Here is a 17,892-nt window from a genome sequence, read left to right as displayed (position 1 = left end):
TTAGAGAACAGGACTTATTGTATTGCCCTGTTGATGATATCAGTGTATCTGGCTGCAGCTGAATGAGTCATCCAAGCTTCCTTAGAAGCAAGTAAAATGAAAGGAGCATTTAATGTCGGGTGAAGCAGTTCATGTCAGGTGAAGTCAGTCTTTTGAACGATGTGAAATGAGACATACTGTGGAGGTGCTTGCTTCTCACCGCTGGGAGCAGAAGGGAGTCTAGATGGCTAGCACTGATGCAGACATCTACAGTGAGCCACTATGTCCCTGTCCAGCACAACATGAACTTCCTTTTGTTAATTGGCTCTTGAGACACATAACATGTGCCTAGTGGGAGTTTGCTACTGAGTGAAAACTATTCATATGCATTACTCTAAGTAAATTCCATTTGAAGATAAATTTTAAAGCACCTGTGAATAAGCAGGTGCAGGAGTGGATTTTGGGGAAGGAGTGAGAAATAGAAGCTGGATATTTCAGCCATCACTTGCTGGTGCTTGTTGAAAGCTGGCTTTCCTTATAAGCAGTCTGAAGACAGTGACTGTGTCTGCGGAGACACAGGTAGGTTACACGTTGTCCAAGGAACTTGTAACCACAGGGACCTTTAGTGAGTCTTATTCCAAGGTGCCAGGACCTCCAGTAAGGCGTGCTTTCTTTGGGTGACTTAGACTAAGCGTCAGGATCTTAATCTTTGAGCATCTTACTAGCAATACCAGGGGCTCTCTTTGATACTGAAAGAGTACCAAACCATTTTTCAGTAAGTTGTGTCATGTTTCAAATTTGGATGCCATGTAGTTTGTTTTTGTGCTGTTGTTTGTGGAATAACACCTTGGGACCCCATGCAATCCAGCAGGCTCTCGCGGCCTGGAGGGGGATATCTGTGCCCAAAATAAACTACTTAGTTCATTAAGCTAGGTTTGAAAAGTTGTAGTCTCTTCATAAGTGTGCAACCACTGTCCAGCCGATGTTCTGGGGATGTTGCTCTTGACTTACTATTTCTTGCTGAGTTATGTCGTATGGAGGGATCAGGATAGCTAGCTGTGGACAAGTTAGGAAGACAGAGTTAGTAAACTGAGTTTGGAAAGGTGATCTAAAAGTAAAACTACTGTCAGAGTTGTGTTAGTCATAGCACTTCAAAATGATATAAATTTTGAGTGGGTGGCTGAAAAAATTGGGATTACTCACATGTCTCTAAACCTCGTAACAGGTATTCCGCAGGCTGTGGTTCATCCCATGTTTTTCACTCTTTCCTTTAAGTACTCAAAGTCTCTAAGTGTTTTGTCTTTCTTTCAAGATGATATGTTTTCAATCTAAATATGACTGTTCCTTTGTTCTGTTCTTCAAGTCAAGTGAGACAGTTCTCCACAGCCATGCAATAGCTAGGTAACTACTGGATTGCTGAGACACACACCTGGGATCCGTGGTTGCACAGTACAAACATCAGCAACTGTCTGCACTTGCATCCCTATGCTGTGATGTTGTATGACGAGCCCTTGTTTGTGTAATGTTTTAACTGTTGTGTTATTTTATTTTATTTTTGTTTATTTATTTTTAACTTTACTGCTTGGTATGGATTTGAGTTGTTGGTTGTCATTTGCAACAGGTGAATTATGTTACTGTTTCTTTTGGATGCCTTTTGAGGGGCTTGGGGGACTTCTCAATTTGAAGAGGTGGGACATTAAAGAAACTAGTAACTTGTTACCCAAAGGCTATCTGAATAGATCTTTCCTCAAAGAAAAGAGAGCTGCTGAGGTATACAGTGGTATGCTTAATTCTACAATGAACTCTGTTCTTAACTACCTAGAAGTAATTCTACATTTTTAATTGATGCAATAATTTGAGGTTCTTAGAGATTATGGTATCTAATGGACAGTTAAGAGAAATGAATGGCCTACAGAGGAAAGTGTTTTTTAAATAGGATCTAGTTCCATTGGTATCAATGTCAATGTGACCTGAAGCTTTATTTATAATGAATACTTGCAATACGATTTTGTGCAAAGCACAAAGATACCTAGTATATTCATGATCATATAATCTTCTGTTGTTCTGCGTAGGAAAACAGGCTAAATGTAAGCATGCATATTTATCTTAACCCAATGGCACTTGCAAATCTAAGTTGCTATCATAGGTATTGCAAGAAGTAGTCCAAAAAGGCTACTGATTCTTTTTTTCTCTTTTTTTTTGTTGTATAAATATTTACTCTATATATTTCGAAGAGGCAGTTCTGTAACAGCAACAAGCTATCTCCTTTTTTTTTGTTTAAATGTTTTGCAGGCGGTTGTTTGTGGTTTTACTTGCTTGAATGTCTCACTGTCTGTCTCATCTTTGCATTGCAGAAACTATGAAGCACACAATAAAACACAGTCCAAGAAGTATGCCAAATGCAAGTATGAATTTATGGCAAGAAACAACAGTGAGCTTTCTGTCCTGAAGGAAGAGATTGTAGAGGTAACATTTTTGCAAAAAGAAAACATGAATTTATGACAGTTATGACTCATTTCTCTAGAGACCAGTGCTGTAAATATAATTGTGTGTTTCTTCTGTCTTCTCTGGTATTGCTTTTGAAGCACCATTCAGTAGTATGTAAATAATTGGCTCTGGGAAACGCTACACGCCTGGGCATGGGGGAGAGTAAAAGACCATCCTGGAAAGCATTGGTACCCTGAGAAACAGATAAATGTAGAAGGGAAGAAGAAACACAAGAAGGTGTTTTGTGTAAGGCTAGACTCAGGTAGCCAGAGCCCAGATTTCTGCTATCTGTCCTGGCCCAATTTTCTCCTTACTCAGAAGTGCACTCTCTTCACATTTGTACCCTCTTTTCCTTGGTCTTTTAGCAGTTTCTCCTTTTGTCAGCAGCATGTAGGTTGCAGAGATGCAAGACTCTCTGCACAAGTACTTGATTTTAATTCCACTGTGTTGTCCTGCACGTGTCTGAGTTTACACAGGTTTGTTTTACTTCCATATCCTTCACTGAGAGCCATATTTTGAAAAGCGAAGTTCTGCCATGTAGAATTAGTTATGATGGCAGTAAGGAAGCTTGCAGTGGTTTCCTAGTGACATCAGCATAAGGTCTGTTGGCAGCCACAGAACCTGGCTGTGATTTTGTTTGGAAATGACGCGCGATGTAAGTACCGTCAGAAAATATATGTAATTATTTTAACAAATTATTTCAGATTCTGGATGATAGGAAGCAGTGGTGGAAGGTCCGGAATAAAAGCGGCAACACAGGCTTTGTGCCAAACAACATTTTGGACCCTCTGAGGAATTATGAAGGTGGTCTGGGATTGCCAGAACCTGTGTACACCCGCACCATCCAGGTACTGTCTGCTCTGTGGGAGAGATGTTTTTTTTTTTTTCTGAAGCATATAAAGAGGAAGAGATTCACAGCAAAGCTAAAATGTCTGCACAGGCTACCAATAAGTGAAAAGATTTATATTTCTTTCACAGGCTGAAGTTCATTTCTGTATTGCATAGAGCATAACAAGAAAATAAAGATATAGAGATAGAGCAAAATAGAAATATAGCAAAATAGAGGTATAGCAAAATCTTCTCCTTTAAGTTTTTTTTCCTGCTTATTTACTCAGAGGTGGTAATTTCCATCCTAATGGTTGTTTATGCATTTATTTTAATTGCAAATATCCTTTGTGCATTGATAGCTGTTGATGCCAAAGAAGGAGTTTGAATTATTTAAGGTAGGGTCATCTTTGTGCCTTCTAGAAGAGTGAATGCTAGCTTTTCTTTTTTATTTTCTCTCTTTGTGTGTGTTTCTATCTTTGTCTTAAATGTATTTAATTACTGTGATTTCAGAATTATAAAAAGCAGGTGTTTTTACTTTTGAATTCACAAAGCAGGTATTTTCAGTTATTATCCCTGCGCATCATCAGCATTTTAGTCTTCTGACCTAATTTTTTCTTTCTTTCATGTTATGGTATGGAATTAACATTTTTCTTGTTGTTTCTTATATGTGCGGAAAATAATTAGAGGATAAAATATTCAAAAACTAAAACAAAACAAACCAACACTCCCCTTGCCTGTACCTCCACCCTCCAAAAAATTGTACATTGGTGCAATTGTCCACCATTGAAAACTATGCAAACAAATCTGGATTAAGCAGAAATTTCAGAGTTGCCTCTGAATGAGACTTTCAGACCAAGTGGATGCCAAAGTTCTGTTAAAACTTGAATTAAATGAAATATTCATTCCTTTTGTCTACGTACGCCAGCTGATGACAGAAAAACAAGAAATGCCGTGTAACTGTTAGCAGTCTGTATTGCAGACTCATCTGAAAGCCCCAGTTGGAGGTGCCACTGTGCCAGATAATGTGTGCAGAGCCATCTTGAAGGCTGCAATTTTACAGTGTTTCCAGTCTTTCCACAGATATGGAAAGTCTCTTGAGGAAGGGATCCTATGTCATTTCTGGCACAATCATGGCTGACATATCTTGAGCTTGGTGGGCTTTAGTCAGATCACTTCTGAGTTTTTCCTATCCTTAACTGTTTGCCAGTAATGTATGAGCTCTTTCAAAACTGACTTTCCTTTTTGCTCTGTGTGAAGTGAAGCATGTATCTGGAGTGCTTTTCAAATCCTGATTTAAAGGGCTGGCTTATTTTCTTTAAGTGCATGTTAATTTTGTGTGTTTGGAATTTGCCAGGAAATATTCAGCAGACTGAATAAGTATAGAACTGAGTAGAGCTTCTCTTACTATATTTTTGTTGAAATGCTCTGGAGGTTTTGAAGTTTTCTATTTGAAAGAATTGCATGACATGGGAAGTAGTAAAATAATCACTTTCACAAAGCATTCTCCATGAAGCCATGAAAATTAGGGACAGAGAACAACACTGAAGATAATTTTGGCTCTTTCCTTCTGGCAGGTTGTTCCCTACAGCCTATTGTTTATTTTAGTTGTAGCTTTAGCATATTCAAATGTGAACTTGAAGTGCTGTGAAACTGTTTAAGAATATAATGAATTACGCAGAATAAAGGGAGTCTTTACCAAGCATGTCAGTAATGTTGTTCTCAACTTTATGGTGATTATGATACACTTTTCAGAATACTGCGTGTGCTCATTTATCTCTTTCTCTGTGATAGATACACGGTTCATTTGGGATCTGTTTGCATAACCCTATTTGTTTTCATAACAGTGCTATGAGACATTGCTGCTATTTCAGAGAGAAATGAGGCACTGAAGGGATTACAGCCTGGCCCAAGGTCAAACAAAAGAGCTTGCAGGCAGAGCAGGGAATGGAAGCTCTTGCTGTCAGTGCCTTCACAAGACCCTGGGCATGAGCAGGCAATTAGTGCTAGGCTGAGTGTCTTCGGTCTCCAGAAAACTCCTTTTCAAGTGGTGTGTCAGCTGTGGTGAGCAACCTGCTCTACTCTGTGTGGCAGATGAGTGCTGTGTGCAAGGGACACAGCCTTCAAACCATTGCTGGCCAAAATAGATTTCCATATTATTATGAAGGATTAAGGATTCAGTTGCAAGAGAACACTTTTTCTTTCTGATATTCTTCAGGCTGATACCTTTTCTCTGAGAGTTGGATGCCTGATTATCATGATTATTCTTAGAGCTGCAGAGTTTGTTTTACTCTCACTCCATTTCCTCTGCTAGGGACACCTGAGTCCTCATGGCAGATTAGATTCTGGTTTTTCTCTCGATCCCTTTCACGATCTAGGTCCCAGATAGGATCAGTTCAGTGCTTTCACAAAACTACAGGTGATACCTGCAGGAACACTGCAAACAATGTCTCAGTAATTTCACCATCTTTGTGAGGCTGCATTAATACATTGTCTTTCTTCTGATTAGAAAAGAAATAAATATATATATTTATCTGGAATTCTTTCTCTAGTAAAACCATCTCATTCAGTACTTCTGTACATTTAGTAGAGCATTTTGATGTTTTTTTAATCTTCCACTACTGTTAATTATACACTCTCAGTTTCCTTTGATGTTGGTCATTTAGTCTGCCTCTTTATTGTGAAGCAGCAGTCATACTTCACAATCCTCTACAGATGAGCATCAAATTTCCCAAGCACTCAAACTTCTCCTTCTGTACAAGTAGTGAACTTATAAACTATTTAGTCATAATATTTCATATTTACTGCACCTTTTATTTATTATCACTGCTTTTTAGAAGGAAATATGAGCAACATAATTATGACAGAGATGTGTATCTTGCTGGGTGTGATAATTAATCTCATGACACCCTTTGTGAGGTGAGGCAGCTATTTTCTCAGTGACATATATGAAATGTTAAGCCAAATGCAGTCCTGCAGTCTTATTTTGATAAATCTTTTACTGTCACCCTTCTATGGGTAGTTATTTAGGAGCCATGCTTCTTGTATGTAAACACCAAAAGTCTCTACCTCATTTGGGACAAATGACCTCCACGTTTGTTGGCAATCTCCCCTCAAGTCTCTTTCAAGTCTCTTTGTTTAGCAGCTCACTGAAAATGTCTCTCTGTGGGAAATTGTTTTCTCTCAAGCACAGCATTTGTGCTCCAAGTCAGTGTCATAGTGTCATACTCATCTTTTTCCAACTAGTATCTTTCCTGCAGATCATGAAGTGTTTGATAATGAAGAGATGCAGTTGCCAGGTGTTCATTTTGTCATGGCCAAAGAGATGTCAGAATTTTTGATGATGAGCCAGTATCTTTTTTACTTTGTTTCATATTGAATGCTCTTTAAAGTTGCCATCACAGCAAGGCTTTTTGATGGCTTTTACAGAAAGGTAGCTTTCTGTCCAATTCGACATTGATCCAATCCCAAATTACAGACTGGCACTTATTACACAGAAATGTACTTGAATAATTCTAAAAAGTATGTGATCCATGGTGAGAATTGGAAATCCACAGCGTGCCTCCCCATCGTATATATTTTTGTAAGAAATGGAGACTAGGCATGGCTAATACCAATCTGATTAAGTAAATTCTGTCCAAATTTCTCCTTTTTACATTCTAATATACATTTTGGCATAAAAACAGAAATTCCTCGTAATGGGATTTCAGTAAGCAGATGGCTGACTGCATAATAGCTGCGTCTGCCGAGGAAACTCAAGACTTCCCTTGAAATTTCCTCTCCCAGTCCTAGGTACTTCATTGTCTCTTTTGGGTGCAGGCAGTTGGTTCTTGTCTCTTAAAATACAGCCAAAGGAAAGAAGGCACGTGCCCCAGAATGAGAGTTACCCAGTGTAGGTCTCATGAAAACATCCAAACCACCATGCTGTTGGCTAATCTAAAGCTGAGCACCCTGCACCGCTCTTGGTTCATAAAGAGAATAAATAGAAAGTGCCGTGTTAACTTAATCAGAGTATCTCCCAACAATAACACTGCCTGTGGTTGTATCCAGTGACTCTTTAATGCTAAGTGTGTACATGCCATAGCTTGAACACATGTGTTCCCTGGTTCTGATGTCAAAATGCATTTGAAAACATATTGCTCCCAGTTGTTTTTTTGTTTTTTAACAGTGATGGAGAACTAGGGCTGATACTGGTACATAAAAAAATTATATAAAAAATAAATCAAATCATATTGAATCTTGATTTTTTGACAAGATGCAGCCTGTAGCATGTTGAAAAAGAGCTTTGGAACCTCTATTTTTTTCTCCCATTGAATAAAAACAATTTCTGCCCCCCCCCCCAAAAAAAAAAAAAAATAATAATAATAATCTAGTTCCAGCAAGCTTCCCTGATATATCCAGATTGTTAATAAGTGTGCACCATCATTGTTCAAAATAATATAATGGATTTGTTCCGATTTACATGAACTAAATTTATTCCTAAAAGAAAAGCAAAATGCAAGGAAGGAATTAAAAAACACAGGATTTTTCTGATGGCTGTTAGCGAATTAGTGGGTACATGTGTGGCAGCAGCAATCTTTAACTTGTTTTGTAAACTAGTGAATATTTTTAAGCTCAAATAAATAAGCTTTTGTTACCATACCCACTCTGATTTAATTATTAATATTCTGTGGTTATGTGTTCTGTATATTCATCTTTTTTTGTTGTTGTTTTAAACATCTATTTCTAATTTTCTGTCTGTTTGGATAAGTGCTTTGAAAAGAGCTCATTGCTTATATAGTATCACATACATGTATTGAAGTAACCACTACTCCATTTGTTGTCCAGAAGAAAATAACTCATTGTATGAGTTGCTCAGTGAGTAAGAAGAGCTCGTTATTAGCATCGATATTCTTTTGCTTTTAAATTGCTAATATGTATGAAATTTCAGGAGCGATGTGTGAGGCAGTTACTGTTTACCTTACTAACAATACTCTTTGATGTGATTTATTCCATTTTCCTCACAGCAATTGCTGGGAGAGCTTTCAGAGGTAATAGAATTACTGTTCTGATATTGAACCGCAAAAATTATTCTTTTGGAGTGTGTAGTTACCAAATTCTGTAGAGCATGCTTGTTTTGTTTGTAGCAGTGAATAGAAATGATGGGATGCATGTGTGGATGTCCTCAAAATGTCCAGGATTATAGAAAGGAGTGTTTAAAAAATGAAAAAATAATGATGTTAAATTGATTCAAGTGTATAATTGTTTGCTGTGCTGTGCAACGTTCAAGAAAATTTGAGGTGTATTTCTGTAGTTTCATGTTTAAATTTAGAATGTGAGTGATGCTTCCAGTTTAGTTTCTATTTTCACTCCAGCATGTAGTAAGTCATTTTGATGAGACATGTGATTGCAGTACAATGTTTCAGAAGCTACATTAACAGCATCTGTTGAGAGCTGCGTGTAATGTTTCGCTATCGCTTCTTCTGGATTGTGATTGCGGTGACGTGCAGCTGATGCCTTGGTTTGTAACGAATCCTCTCTACCATTAAAAGAGTGGTGCTTTTTCCTTGCACATTATTTAGGAAGGTCAGGGACACACATGATGGTACATTATGGGAATAACAGTCTAGACATTTGAATTTGTGAACAGACCACAAACTTTTCTATATATTCATAGAATCATAGAATCATAGAATGGCCTGGGTTGAAAAGGACCTCAAAGATCATCGAGTCTCAACCCCCCTGCTAAGTGCAGGCTTGCCAACCACTAGACCAGGCTGCCCAGAGCCACGTCCAGTCTGGCCTTTAATGCCTCCAGGGACGGGGCGTCCACAACTTCCCTGGGCAACCTGTTCCAGTGCCTCACCACCCTCTGTGTGAAAAACTTCCTTCTAATATCTAACCTAAATCTCCCCTGTCTCAGCTTAAAACCGTTCCCCCTTGTCCTATCGCTATCCACACTCACAAACAATCGATCCCCCTCCTGTTTATACGCTCCCTTCAAGTATTGGAAGGCCACAATGAGGTCTCCCCGGAGCCTTCTCTTCTCCAAACTAAACAAGCCCAGTTCCCTCAACCTTTCCTCATAGGAGAGGTGCTCCAGCCCTCTGATCATCTTGGTCACCCTCCTCTGAACTCTTTCCAAGAGCTCCACATCCTTCTTGTGCTGGGGGCCCCAGACCTGGACACAGTACTCCAGATGGGGCCTCACAAGAGCCGAGTAGAGGGGGACCACCACCTCCCTCTCCCTGCTGCCCACTCCTCTTTTAATGCAGCCCAGAACATAGTTGGCCTTCCGGGCTGCCAGCGCACACTGCTGGCTCATGTCCAGCTTCTCGTCCACCAGGACCCCCAAGTCCCTCTCCGCAGGGCTGCTTTCAAGTACTTCTTCCCCCAGGTTGTATAAATACCCGGGATTGCCCTGGCCCAAGTGCAGCACCCTGCACTTGGCCTTGTTGAACCTCATTAGGTTCTCATGGGCCCTCTTGTCCAGCCTGTCCAGGTCCCTCTGGATGGCTTCCCTTCCTTCCAATTTATCGACTGCACTGCTCAGCTTGGTGTCATCTGCAAACTTGCTGAGGGTGCACTCGATTCCATCGTCATGTCATTGATAAAGACATTGAAGAGCACCGGTCCCAGGACTGAGCCTTGGGGCACACCACTCGTGACCGGCCTCCACGCTGACATAGAACCCTTTGGCTGCGACCAGCCAACCAGTTCTTAACCCACCGAACAGTCCATCCTTCAAATCCATACCTCTCCAATTTAGAGAGAAGGATGTGATGAGGGACCCTGTCAAAGGCTTTGGAGAAGTCCAGGTAGATGACATCCATCGCCCTCCTGCCATCCACCGATGCCGTCACTTCATCGTAGAAGGCCACCAGATTGGTCAGGCAAGATCTACCCTTGGTGAAGCCATGCTGGCTGTCTCGGATCACCTCCTTGTCACATATGTGCCTTAACGTGTCTTCTAGGAGGATCTGCTCCATGATCTTCCCAGGCACAGAGGTGAGGCTCACCGGCCTGTAGTTCTCCGGGTCATCCTTTCTCCCTTTCTTAAAAATGGGAGTAATGTTTCCCTTTCTCCAGTCACCGGGGACTTCACTGGACAGCCATGATTTTTCAAATATGATGGAGAGCGGCTCGGCAACCACCTCAGCCATCTCTCTCAGAACCCTAGGATAGATATCATCCGTCCCCATGGACTTCCACACATTCAGTTTCATGAGGAGGTCTCGAACTTGTCCCACTGTTACAGTGGGACAGAATCTGCTCCTCTCACGCACACCTCGAGGTTCAGAGTCCTGGCAGACATGGGGAGCCTGACCACCAGTGAAGACAGAGGCAAAGCACTTATTGAGCACCTCAGCTTTTTCCATGTCTGAGGAAGCCACTTCTCCATCCTCATTTATCAGAGGGGGAACACTCTCCTTGACTTGTCTTCTCTTGCCTATGTACCTGTAGAACCCCTCTTGTTATTTTTCACATCCCTAGCCAAGTTTAGCTCTACCTGTGCCTTGGCTTTCTTGATCCTATCTCTACACATGCGGACAACAGCCCTATATTCCTCCCAGGCTACACAACCCTGCTTCCACTTTGCATACATTTCTCTCTTTTCCCTCAGTTTAAGCTGCAGGTCCTTGCTCAGCCATGCCTGTCGCCTGCCTCCTCTGCTTGATTTCTTTTGCTGGGGAATGGAGAGCTCTTGCGCTCTCAGGAAGGTGTCCTTAAAGAGCTGCCAGCTCTGCTCTGTTCCTACGCCCTTAAGGACAGTTTCCCAGGGGATCCCACCCAGCAGTTCCTTGAGCAGCCGGAAGTTCGCTCTCCTGAAGTTCGGGGTCCTGACTTTACTCTTTGCCAGGCCTGCATTCCTCCAGATCACAAACTCCACCAGGGCATGATCACTACAGCCCAGGCTGCCTCCAATCTTAACCCCTCTAATGCTCTCCTCCACATTGGTGAGCACCAGGTCCAGTAAGGCTTCACCTCGGGTCGGTCCATCTAATACCTGGACAAGGAAGTTATCTTCAACAGACTCCAGGAATCTGCTGGACTGTCTGCCACCCACCTTTCCACTATCCCAGCAGATATCCGGGTGGTTGAAATCCCCCATCAGGACAAGAGCCCGCGAATGCGACACCTCCTGCAGCTGGAGCAAGAAGGCCTCGTCAGCAGGCTCCCCCTGATCAGATGGCCTGTAACAGACCCCAACCACTAGATCTCCTTTACTGGACCGATTCCTGACTTTAACCCATAAGCTCTCAACCTGGTCGTGGCTGTTACTCAGACACAGCTCTTCACAATCTATCCACTTTCTAACGTAGAGGGCAACTCCCCCTCCCTTCCTGCCCTGTCTATCCCTTCTGAAGAGCCTGTAGCCCTCAATCAGAATGTTCCAATCATGGGATTCGTCCCACCATGTTTCTGTGATAGAAACCAGATATTGTTAGAACATTTTGATATCGGTGAAATTCTTAAATTCATTAAGATAATTTTGGATATGTCGTGGTACATCTATGTGTAATAAATTGTGGAATGCTTACTAAATACCTATTAGGGCAGTGTTTCCACCAAAACACAGATTTCTTAAATACACAACATTCTGCTTATTCTCTTTTAAATTCCACATTTGGATTTTTTGGCATTTGACATTTTAGAAAATGTTTTGCCTTCACATCAAAGTACTAGAATATGGAAAAGTCAGTCATATACTTTTTATTTTAATCTCTCAACAGGGTACTGCAAAAAATGAACACAAAATGATCCATATCAATACCTTTAAATCACTTAAATGCTAAAAACTGAAACAAGACAGGTTTAATGAGGAATGTATTGTAGGACAATATGTTTGCTTCAGTAGCAGTAGCTGACTGCTGCAATTTAAGTGAAAAATGATCTAAAGAAGGCAAAATATATATATATTTCCCTAGGCTTATTGGAACCTGATTGGATAAATTTGGGGCTGGTGTAACTCTGCATTGCTTAGCTATAAACAATCTCAGTTCACATTCATTACAAAGTGCCTCTCCCATAGGTTAGACATACCATGTTGGGGATTCCTGTACAAGTGCGATGGTTGACATTTAATAGAGGTCTGCTTGTTGTCAGGGCAGTGATGTGCTGTTCAGTTTCTAACATATGGCTCCTACAAATATTTCCGTACTTGATCTGCCATAAACCCTCTGCCTCCACGGAATTAGAGAATGGTGTTTCAGGAAGGAGCAATGAGCCTGGGGAATGTACTCCTCTATTTTCATACCAAAGAAAGCAGATTTCTCATAACGAAAAAATGAGGGATCAGTACTGAGCAAACAAACTTTAATATTAAAATTTCAAGCTTTGTTAGTCCAAAACTGTAGAGAGGGATCAGCGTTAAAACAGTGAGATGTGGAATTTGAACTGTTGGAAAGAAAAGGCTAGCATAGGTTGCTTACGACCTCCTGGGCTTGTCTGTCACTGAGATTGCTTTTGGAAAATGCACGCCTTTTCCTGCAACTGGCACCATTCTAAAGGCAAAGAAGGAGAGGAATTATTCCACAGAATTAATTTTGAGGCACCTGCCAGCTAGCTATTAACAGCAAGATAATTTGCATGCTGTTGGAACACTTCATAAAGAAGGGGAAAAAAGCCAGCAGCCTTATTCAAAGAACTGTGGTGTTTGTGTTTATTCGCATTGTTGCATATAGTGCTCATACAGATAGTTGAAATGGCACAACTCAATGGGTAGGAGGAGCAGGAATCTCTTAAAGAGTGTCTGAAGTTCAGGAAACAATGTGCTACCTCAAATTCAATGATGTTCCTAAGTTAAACCATTAGTCAGGCTTAGGTGTGACTGGATATATTCACTTTTCACTCTTTCTAACAGAACATTTCTAAAACATATGTTTTTATACTGATCAAGTCCAACAATTCAAAAATTTTGGAAGCTGTTCAAAAGTGCCAGATAATAAAGTTCAGAATTTTAAAACAATTTTGTTTATAGAAATCATCTGTTTGGACGAAAGAAGCACATTTCAGATGATGCGATTGTTCTGAATTTTATGTCTGAAGGAGAAGGAAAAGCAATACCAGATCACTTGTTGGCAAATTTTGTACCCGTGTCTGGAAAGGATGACGTCTTGTACAATAAATGAAATCAGATGGTACAGAGCACCCCCATATTTTCTCCAGAAGCCAATTTGTCAAACCGAGTCTCTCTGCATCTTTTCAGAAACAAAGGACAGACTATGCCGCAAAACAACCTGATCCGGTTCCTGCTACTCCTTCACCGCCTCCAATGCCCGCTCCTATTCCTGCAGCTGTCCCCCTCCCTCCGAGCACCCCAGCACCCATCCCAGTTCCTGTGCCCAAGGCGCCAGTGACTGTCAGCCGCCAAAGCAGCACCTCTAGCGACAGCGGTGGTAGTGTTGCACGAGACAGCCAGAAGCACAAGCAAGTTCCTGTGGATCGTAAGTTTGTCTAAGAAGCAAAAGAATGTTTTTCTCCCATCCTTGTATGTTTTGCTTAATCTTTAAATTCCTTGAAGTCTTCTGTTTCAGATAAATGCTTATGAAACGCTTAGATTTAACCTCATATTTAGAATACTCATGTTCTTTGTATAGAGAGTTCTCTATACAATCATGACCGTAAGTAGGAGCAAAAACAATTTTTGCACCTGTGCCAGTACTGGAATAGTACATTCTCTTCTGTTATGACTATCTAGGATCTTCACTGAGTGATTTTCGACACTGCAAATGCTCATGCTATTATTCTAGCCAATGTACACTGCCTACCTGAACTCACTACTGCATTACAATTAAATCACTTTTGAAATCAGTTAGGCTTTTTACACTTGTCTCCACGGTCATCCATAGTTCTAGGACGCTTGCATCTTTCTGAAATACGAATCCAAGGCTCACAAGGAGTCTTACAGTGGCAGATGCATTGGAACCATGTTTTAAGGATAATGTAGGAGACTTGTCTTTATAATCAGGACCCTTGGTCAAAGCAAGAGCAACTGGCAGGCTGCTAAGCAAATTTATCGGTCCTTGTCTTAGGAGAATAAGAAGACATAATCCATAGCTCTATCAATGGAAAAACACGATAACCTGCAGCCAAGCAGTGTGTGGCAGTCATGAAATGTTTTGCTTAAGGTTTCCTTGTAATTATAAACCACTGCTGCTGCTGAGGCTCCCACTCTGCACCAACTGAAAAGTGGTTAGGTTAAGAGAATTTCCTTAATTGATAATTTCTGTCCTAAATATACTTGAAGTAATGAAATTGCCTAGCTTAAAAATAATTGAAACTTGTAGGCAAGCACTTGCTACAGCTTCTAAACCAGTAGTTCTTAAAATAATGAGGTTTTTGCTGTTCAGGAGTTGACAGCTTTTCCAATCCCCTTCCTTATTAGAAAATCTGATTTCCACCTGAGATGAAAACAGAAACCAAGTGTAATCCTTTCTGCAGAGGGCTCCTTTCCCTGCACTCTCAGCAGATGGGAAGCATCCCTGCTTGGATACACCCAACCTGCTCTAGCATTGCCTGGTGGCAGATCAGCTCTCTCCCAGACTCTGAACTCAGGAAGACTCTGGGACTTATCAGCTTTCTCATGCAACAGACAGTCTAGCTGATAATTAGAACAGCCTCTTGGGAGGAACATGCCTCACTGCTGCTTCCCAGACAAACTGTAGGGCCAGCCTCTGCCTTTGGTTTGTCTCTTAAATGAAAACACCACAAACCTGAGGAGTTCTTCTACAAAAGATGTGGAAGTTGACAATGAACTTCCCCCCAAACAGTCGATCTTTTTAGCTCCTTTTAAGATGAGCTTCACATGCTGTAGCAGGTGCACATTTCCTTGAATCCACGATGGCTTTCTATGTCTGCTACAGATGATAAATTTGAAGGCCACTCTGTTTTTAGGGATGGACTGTGAAAGGTTGGTATAGACCAAGTTGTTGCAAGGCAGCATCTGCAGCCCCTTAGGTTCCACTTAGGCCCATGGCCTTGCCTGATGTCTGTAACCTCACCAGGGGTTTAAACACAAGCCCACTGGGCTTCAGGTGTCTACATCCTCAGAAAAATCCTGTCCCTAAAACAGCTGTGGGCAGCCCTTCCCAATCAGCTGCAGGGAACGTGCAGTGTAACAGCCACCTCTACTGAATGCATTTTGTTTGTTCATGATAATGCACCTAACAATAGTAAGAACTTGCTATCTAACAGCTAAATATTTATCTTTTGATACAGTCCTGGTCTAGATAAAACCTACGTCTTCCAAAATCTGTGTAAATGGAGACACAATAGCATTTTTCTTGCACTCTTCCTGTTTGGGAAAGTAACTGGTGCATACTACAATAACATTGTCCAAAGTCTTTATTTGTATATCACTGAGCATGTCATTTTGGCTTCCAATTCACTCTTTGAAAAAAAAAATACTGATAGGGTCTGAATGCTTCAAATATTTTGCTAGAGATACTCCTCTTTCAGCTTGAGGCCTGGAGCTCTTTTATAGTAGGAAGAAGAAAATGGTTAAAAAATTGATTTTTCTTTTTTTGTACTTTAAAATGTAATTCGAAGAAAACAAAACCACCTTCTTTTTATTCATGTAACTGTTAAGAGATATGAGTCCTTGAAGGATTCTTGTGGAAAAACAGAATGAAGTCAGAGATTGAAACATTTTTGCTGTCTTACCATTTTTCTGTGTGATGCTGTATCATTTTCCCCTGTTGCTATCAAGTGAAACAGGAAGAAAGGAAAACTTCTGCCATCTGAATGCATCAGAAAAGTAAATGTAGTTACTCTTTGTGCAGCAAAAAAGTTAATGTAGTTACTCTTTGCGCATCAAAGTGAGAATGTGGAATAATGACAACTGAAAATATCTTGTTAAGGAAATGGAGAGTATTCTAGATAACTTAAAAGTTGCATGTCAGGTATTTCTGTAGTAATACCAGAGTTGTTGCATGATGAGTTTGTGTTAAATCAGTACATTCTCTGTCTCTGAAAATAATTACACTATTTCAGATTCTACCAATTTTTGTGAAATTTTCCATAGAACATTTTTTTATGCATTTAAAAATATATTTGGCATTCCAGTTAGTTGTATCCTAGTGACCAACAACGGAACTGAATGCTTCAGACAAAAGGGTTCTATGTAAACTTATATAGTTTGATTTTAATTTAAAAAAAAAAAGTCTTACTCCAATTCCAGTATCTCTGGTATAATAAATTAATGTTTTATTATTATTATTTATTCTTTTTAAAGCAAAGAGTGTCAGTATTTCAGTCAACTACCACTACACTGCTGAGGCTTGGAGTGAATTCCAATTTTTTTTTGTGGTCTTTTCTTAAAATCCTTCAAAAATTTGATTACTATAGTAATGTGTTAGGTTTCAGGCAGTATGTCTCAACAACGGTAAAAATTTTTTGGCTTACATTTATTTGCACTAAGGAGTTGTGATAACTCTGACTTTCCGAAGTGGAATCAATCTTATTTTCTCTCTCATGTTTTTATTTTCATTTTTAAAACATTAAATATATGCTGGAAGAAACTCGAACTATGACAACTGAACAACCCTACTCTCTGCCCATTTTCCAGCTTGAGTCCTAGACTGTTCTATCTACTTCTTCAACAGCAAGTTTCTCTCTTCCTTCTGGGGTTTCAGTTAAATGTATATATTTAGTTTGTTTTGGTTTGTAATGGCAGGAGTGGGAATATTGAAATCTTCCCTGGGGAACAATGAGAATAATAACTCAAGCAGACCTAATGAATAGATCTTTAAAGAAAAAAAAAAAAAAAGTGTAAGATTTAAATTAGAGCATAAGAAATGACCTGGCCTTGATAAAGCACTCTTAAGAGTAACTCCTGCGGGGCACCTCTCTCTCCAGGCAGGAAATCTCAGATGGAAGAGGTGCAGGATGAACTCGTTCACCGGCTCACGATCGGCCGCAGCAATGCCCAGAGGAAGTTCCACGTGCCACGGCCAAACATCCCAGTAGTGAACATCACGTACGACTCCTCGCCTGAGGATGTGAAAGCGTGGCTGCAGTCCAAAGGATTCAACCCCGTGTAAGTTTGAGGACAAATCTGAGAAAGTTCTTTGAATTGTTTTTCTTACAGTTAGTTGAGTATGGTCTGCCTGCTTTTTAAAATCAAGCAGCTTTCTGAAAAGCAAGACGCGCTTGGAAAAAAATAAATTGTTTTAGCAAATGTATATTTCTATCTGGTGGTTATACAGAGAGAGATATATCTGAAAAAAATGTGTGCACATTAGCCTCCACCAGAAGGTACTGGCTATGACAGGTCAACTTCAGTCTTTCTGTTGCTTGTAGTTTTGTCTTGATTTGGTAGCCTTACCTGAGGTGATGATGGATGAAGACAACTTACTGCTTCCTCTTTGGCCAGTGTGTTCTTACTTATTTCTTGCTTGTTCCTTGTGACCCCAGGACTGTGAACAGCCTTGGTGTGCTGACTGGTGCTCAGCTTTTCTCCCTCAATAAAGAGGAACTGAGGACTGTTTGCCCAGAAGGATCTAGAGTCTACAGCCAAATTACGGTACAGAAGTCTGCTTTGGAGGTATGTATAGCCCTTCTTACTACTCTAATGCTGGCTTGCCGATATCTAGGATATATTATTCGAGTCATCACTTT

The 17,892-nt window shown here is 40.5% G+C and overlaps 1 protein-coding gene across 6 annotated transcripts in view; it reads left to right on the top strand.

Moving 5' to 3' along the window:
- The window catches only part of EPS8 (epidermal growth factor receptor pathway substrate 8), a 134,021-nt gene that overhangs the window by 109,702 nt on the left and 6,427 nt on the right, over positions 1–17,892 (top strand). For all 6 annotated transcript variants that reach the window (XM_021390714.1, XM_021390703.1, XM_021390694.1 and 3 more), the window contains 5 exons: positions 2,334–2,445; positions 3,171–3,314; positions 13,481–13,718; positions 17,131–17,311; positions 17,689–17,818. In XM_021390714.1, the coding sequence (XP_021246389.1) occupies positions 2,334–2,445; positions 3,171–3,314; positions 13,481–13,718; positions 17,131–17,311; positions 17,689–17,818 (805 nt within the window). The remainder of the gene's footprint in view (positions 1–2,333; positions 2,446–3,170; positions 3,315–13,480; positions 13,719–17,130; positions 17,312–17,688; positions 17,819–17,892) is intronic.

The sequence above is a fragment of the Numida meleagris genome, chromosome 1 (genome assembly GCF_002078875.1).
Source record: "Numida meleagris isolate 19003 breed g44 Domestic line chromosome 1, NumMel1.0, whole genome shotgun sequence".
In the NCBI taxonomy this organism is placed as follows: Eukaryota; Metazoa; Chordata; class Aves; order Galliformes; family Numididae; genus Numida; species Numida meleagris.
The sequence above is the reverse complement of the archived record's forward strand: the minus strand, read 5'-3'. Positions and strand labels throughout refer to the sequence as shown.